Source organism: Penicillium cosmopolitanum (assembly GCF_028827165.1).
Source record: "Penicillium cosmopolitanum strain IBT 29677 chromosome Unknown utg000001l:1.0-706529.0:1.0-706990.0, whole genome shotgun sequence".
Taxonomy (NCBI): domain Eukaryota; kingdom Fungi; phylum Ascomycota; class Eurotiomycetes; order Eurotiales; family Aspergillaceae; genus Penicillium; species Penicillium cosmopolitanum.
The window spans coordinates 679,164-685,620 of NW_026622671.1; the positions used below are offsets into that span (position 1 = coordinate 679,164).

The 6,457-nt window shown below is 43.9% G+C and overlaps 1 protein-coding gene across 1 annotated transcript; it reads left to right on the forward strand.

Moving 5' to 3' along the window:
- Positions 1–4,602: 4,602 nt before the first annotated feature.
- On the forward strand, positions 4,603–5,026 carry N7509_000144 (uncharacterized protein; the record flags this gene model as incomplete). The annotated part of the gene is made up of 2 exons (XM_056624791.1): positions 4,603–4,791; positions 4,856–5,026. The coding sequence occupies 2 exons, from the start codon at positions 4,603–4,605 to the stop codon at positions 5,024–5,026; spliced, it is 360 nt and encodes a 119-aa protein (XP_056494892.1).
- Positions 5,027–6,457: the final 1,431 nt, after the last annotated feature.

The window sequence follows — 6,457 nt, forward strand, 5'->3', positions numbered from 1 at the left end:
TGTCATGAAGCAGCTATTTCTCCAACCAAATAGCACTGATGATAAACTGACAATCGACAATGGTGTTCATGGATTATGGGAAATTGGATCAGTGCTCGACCCAGCAGCCCGAAAGGCCAGCTTTCGAAGTTACATTCTGGAGCTCTGGCGCTTCAGCTTCCAGTACGGATTCGAAATGACCGATTGGAGGCGGCTCAAATCATCAAGTAGTTCGGCATTCGGAACAGCGTCTAGCCAGCAGCACTTGAATCTGCCCAACCGTACAGATATCTGGAACCATTTTCACATGAAAATGATGACCATGGGTCTCCGAACACCCAACACTGTCGACCTTCTAGCCTCGCCAGCCGTATTACCAACCGAGATGCCTTGCGACTACCCCGAAGATGCATCAGAAGAAGTGGATGTCAAGAAAAGGTGTGGTAAACCCTCGGTGGATACTGTGGAAGCCGACCGATACGCTCTATCAGTGATGTCGCTGAAGGAAAGAAGGATAGAAACCCGTGTCACGTCGAGATTTCTCCGTATATCGGTGTTCAAGAAGTTCTTCGGTTATTTAATGGACCATGATGCGATGAGTGGCCAGCTGCTGTGGCCCGAGCTTCTGGAAGACAGCACTCCGCATATTCGCGAGAATAACGATGAGGACACGCCGACTCTTTATACACCGGGATTGGATAGTTCGAACTGGACCAATACCAGTTCTGGAGTCCATGGGTCGGAATCTCATGTGTATCATAGCATACCCTACATGGGTTTACCGGATGATTCTGAAAGCAGCTTCGAGTCCGCCCCGTTTCCGAGCAGCTATGAGTCCACTCCATTTCCTCTTTCAATTTTGATGAGCACGGCTCCGTTCCGAAATCCCGATCCCTCCATTTGATATTATACGGCATTATGTTATGAGTATGTGCAGATTGCTTTCTGGGTGGCCGGAACTTTAATCCTGGATCACTTCACTAAATGGTCATGGCATGTCTACTCTATCAGGCCGTATGCACAAGCGAAGAGAAATTGAATGTGAAGCATATTGGAATGACAGAAATTTTTGAGCGGAGAAATCAATTGCTTTCCAGCAGCCTGGCAACAGTATCTGTCTTAGGAATGACTTTATCAAATTCAGTTGATTACACTATCTTCTAGTTGCCATATTCAAGTCTAAGTTTGAAATATAGCTACTGGTCTGCGGTCCAAGTCTCGCCTTGAAAATTTGGCAGCTAGAGTAGCACATGGAGACACCAGGTAACCTGAGATGACAAATTATAAGAGATGCTATTCTGGAGCGTATTTGTTGATAGCTAGAGCAAGTAAATCTAAGAAATCTGTCTCTCCATCTACCGTGTCCTTCGCAGAACCCCCGGCAAGGTATCTCAGTATGAAAGATCCAAAGAAGTAGACCTGGCTTGGTAGCGGTTGCGATAGTAAAACGTCTTGCCTACAATTGACTGCGCTGGCTAAGACTTTTAGGACACGGTACCAGCTATCTGACCCGGGCCGTGATCTCCGGGGGTATGAAAGGCGAAGTGACCGGGAGATGCGTTGTGAGCGACGGGTAATCGCCTGGCCCAGTCGCTGCATTTTGGGCCCACCCCTTATTCCGAGGCCGCGGCACGCAATCAGGATTGAGTGGATATCTATACAGAGCGGAACATTTGGCCCGGGTGGGTCTGTAGGTCTTGAAGTACTCTTCAATATAGTATGATGCGAGAGCGCCGGGTCGGCCACTCGTGAAGATTCCTGGCGGGGCGAAGGCAGGCGGTGTAAAATTACGGGCCGTTCTCTTCGCTCCAGGGCTTGGAGTTGTGGCGTAGATACGTGCGACAGCATCCACAAAAACATAACAATAAACCTGACATATGATTCACTCAAATCGGGGTTGAGGCTTTGAGTAGCATCGAATGAATTATCACTGGAAGGCTTTTGAATCACATTATTTTCCTTGGAAACTGCGCTGGTTGTAGCTGATGAGTATGCCATGAGATTTGGTAGCCCGAATTTCAATTTGATGTATTTTCTCTCACGGGTCGGGCCTAGATATTATAAATAATATTGGCTTGTGTCTTCTAGGAAGGGACTCACGTTTGAAACGGCCATGATAGTTTATTGAGGTGAGAATCGAGATGAGTCATCAGTCACATGACTAAAATGGCAGATTCTTGGAATTGGGGGGGCGGGCTGGCAAAATGAGGGTGTTGACTCACCACTCTCACCACTTTCGATGCCCTTCCCGCCTTCACCATCGGATTTTCAGGTCGGTGATCACCTTCGGTAAAACCAGCTACAGGAATTACTCTAAAAATCTACTTGTTTTCTGTATCAACGCATTCTCAATCCAACTTTTGATCTATTTGATCACCTCTCTCACCATCTATCCTCCATCGGTTTAATCTTTGGCGGTTCACATCTCACCGGTTTACTTTTCAACAGTCGACTTCACTCGCCTACATTTGAACATCTTAGCTTCATCAGTTCCAATTCACCGTTTAATCTTCCCCGTTTACTCCTCACCAATTACTGTTCACCTGTTTACCCCTCACCATTTGACTTTTCACCAGTTCAAACCTCACCAGTTGATCCTCGGTCTCAACAGTTAAGAGTTTCAACGGTTCACCAGTTTACTTGTCACCAGCCTATAGTTCGCCAGTCACTCTTCACCAGTTACTCTTCACCAGTCACTCTTCACCAGTCACTCTTCACCAGTCACTCTTCACCAGTCACTCTTCACCAGTCACTCTTCACCAGTCGCTCTTTACCAGTCCGAATTTCACTAGTGCTTCTTAATAATCCAGATTTAAATGACCTACTTTTCACCGTTCACATCTCACCGGTTCATATCTCACCACTTCAATTCGCCGGAATAGGCAACTTCCCGACGTTGTCGGTATCTTTCCCAGTAACGGTACATACATTACCGGTATTTCAATTGCATTACGACTTATTTCCGGGGCGCTGTTTTTAATTGTGATACTGTATATCCGTTTTCCCGAAGCCATCAACTCGTGTTTCCAAAAAAAATGTATCGACATATATTGTAAGGCCCTTGTTGCGAGATACCCATCATGCCCATACGTATATTTTACATGACCTTTGACATAAAATCAATCAATATGCGTTTAAGATTCAATTGAGAAATGCGAAACTTCCGCTAAATCTGAAATACGTGTGCTAGACTCCTCTCTAGAAAAGCTATTCGCCAGCGAGACGGGAGAAAGGTATCTGGATCGCTCATTTTTCTTTTGGAAAGAGCGAGAGACGAGACGGTGTAGAAGCACCATACCTACAAGTGCAAGGCTCCCTCCAGCCACAGTTATGAGAATTAGTTCCATACCCTGTTTGGAGACTCTTATTGACCAATTTATACGACTGGACGCTGGACCATGCATCCATCGGGTTGATGTCATGATGGCAGATGTATAGGTGTCGTCTTTCGTGCTCGTTTGTACTAGCGTGGGTTTATCAATCGATGTTGAAGACTGAGCGGAGTGGCCTCCATGCTGTTTGGTTATAGATACGCTCCCCCAGACCCCGTCATTCAACCCAACTGTATGAGGTAGCCCCGTATCTGATAAGCTGCCTTTCGAGCCTTCTTTGCCCCAAAACACTACGCCAATAGGATCTCCAGTCATCTTACTGTAGGTTTTGGGTATCGGCAAAGGAAGCGAATCCGGTTCAGGGTCCGACCAAGATTTCAAAGTAGATGGTTCAACAGTATCCAAAGCTTGTTGCTCCTGGTTGCCGTAATGAGTCAACGAGAATAAATGTTTCCCATCGGTCTCAGGTACGTAATGCTTGAGACCAGGAGCTGAATGCGTGAAACCGTGTAGATCTGCAGTTGTGGGTACTTGACTCTCATATGATGAAGTGGCGGTCGTAGAGTATCTCGGTTGCGTCAAATTGGATACCGAGTCAACTTGAGAAGTGGGATCAAAGTCAGATAAAGAAATATCGGAAACAGCTGGGCTAGGAACAGTTGTCATGAGACGATGTTCCGACGGAGGCGTTATTTCCTTGCTGGGTATGTTTGGAAGCAAGGCTGCGCAACTTGTATAGACGGCCTGGGGAGCGGACAGCGATGTACAGGAAATACATGCTGGATATTTGAATTTCCTAGTTTCAAACCCAGTGAGCGTTCTGTCATATTCTAGTTTTCATTGATCGCCTACTCCAGAGAAGTTTTGGATGGCCCATTTAGAGGCATCCTGACCTAAAGGACAGTAATGATATGAATTGCTGAAGTCTAAAGGAAAAAGCGTCAAATATCCTTTCAAGCTTCGTGGGCTTTACTTCATTCTATAAGTTAAGATGCAACCAAATTTACAAAATTCCATCTCCGCAGACTACTTTGTTGGACTAGGTGAAAATTGTTTTAAATTATGCGGCTGCAGAAACATTCTGAGCCCGCAACATTGATCCTCAGTTTCTGGCTCGCTCTGGAAAAGCTGCCTGCGCCTAATTTGGAGTTCATAACCGTTTACTGCTTCTGAAAACTGTTTTGTGATTATAGCTCAAAACTGTGCTAGGACGGATGTCGAACTAGTGCAGAAAACATATATATAATTGTTATCCGGACTTTTGATACTTTTTCAGTTATACATTCTAAAAATGGCTCCTGCTTTAACTCGGGTCAAGAAAGAGCAACTACGAAAACGCCGTAACAACCTGCTTCGCCGTCACAATGAATTTTGGCTTCTGTATGGGATCAAAAGCTGGCTGGTTATGGAGCTCCCAGACGGTCAAATCGTTACGTACCATTCTCACCCAAACAGCACTCCACCGTCAGCGGAGGACATGGTAAGGGCGAAAAGAAAGTTCAATATCTTAATATGACTTTCCATGAAGTGCTAATGCGTAGAAGAGAAACCGCTCCAAGCCCCCAATTGTTAAAACATCTCACGATTACGAAACGACAAATCTTGGTCAGCCAACACATAGCATGGCCCGCTGTTTCGATAAGCCAACTCGAGAAAGCGGCATATGGGAGGATTTGGCTCACTACCTGGACGAATATCGTCGGCTAATCGCATGATTGAACAGAATCAATCTTATTCTTTTGATCCTCAAGATGTCACCAGTTTACCAAGGATGTAGCTTATCTGAAACTAATGGTATTGACCATTATTATTTACTATAATCTAAAATCAAAGATGGTCGAACGAATTCCCGATCTAAATACTTCTATGGCTTGCAGCATGTGCGAGCTATGAAGTAATCAAGCCGTGTATGGCCCTTCTCATAGCTAAGACAGACCTTGGGAAGGAAATCATTTTGTACCCCCGATTTATTCTACGATCCTTGACTCCTAGTATCCCACAAAAGGCAAATGCTTCTGCATCAAGGACAGAAAATCAGATGCCAGCAAGTAGTCTGTACTGTCACGTGGAGTGGTCTTCGTTAGCCGAAAAGCATGTGGCGAATTTTTGAAGACCCTTTGGTGCGAAGGTGCTTTTGAAAGTTCTTGCTGCAGGGGTTGGGATTGTTAGAAGAAAATAATATCCATAAAATTTCTTAAGTTACATAGTATGCTATCCATTTATGCGGAGACCTTCAGTACCCAAATAGCCCGCTCAGGAAATGCAGTAAGTGCGATGAATCTTCCCCCAGACAATTTTTACTTTCGTGACTAAGATGATACCAAAGGGCTATTTCAACTCTCGCGAGGGGATTCCGCCGTCGAAAAATTTCATGATACAATTTCATAAATCAATATGTCCTGTAAAAAGTAAAATCAATCATTCACAGTTATCTTACATCTAATACAGTATAGCGAGAATCCGTTTAATTGTATGACTTTGTGACCATTATCTAAATCTGAAATTTGCTTCAATAAAGTCCTCCCATATAACGTGATCGGATGGTCGCTTGGTAATTGTGAGCCTCTCCATTTTCGAAACTAAGAATTATTTCAGCTTTTTACTTCCTCAAGAGTGATGTAAGTTGGAAGTCATTTCCCATGTCAAGAAGATATTGACTATGGGTATTTAAGACCTGAAGAAATTTTAAATCTTGCATCACTAAATTTTCCGGGCCAGGTGAACTTTTTGCTGCCAGTGTGCGCTTCTTATTTATCATTGTTGATTACTTGATTCTTCAAACAAGATTTGAATAGGAATGTCTATGTTGAAAATATCCTTGGCTGCAAAACAAAACTTGATGGCTCTTGAATTCTTTTCCAAATAATACACTAGGGTCATATCGTGCTTAACAGTCAACTATTCACGGCAGTAGATTGTCGTAAAATGCGCAAGTATTAGATGGAATGAAGTCAAATTTTGGGTCATGTTTCTGTTATTTAAAAGCAAACTGCAGCTTCAAAATTTATCTGAGGGGTTATTATGCCCCCAAGTTGGAATAAATAGATTCTGCGAACAAGATAAATAGTCTGACTTATAGCCCTGGTTTTTCCTCTTCATTCCATCTTCGATTTTAAGTTCACCATTGTTCAATTCAATCAGCTAAA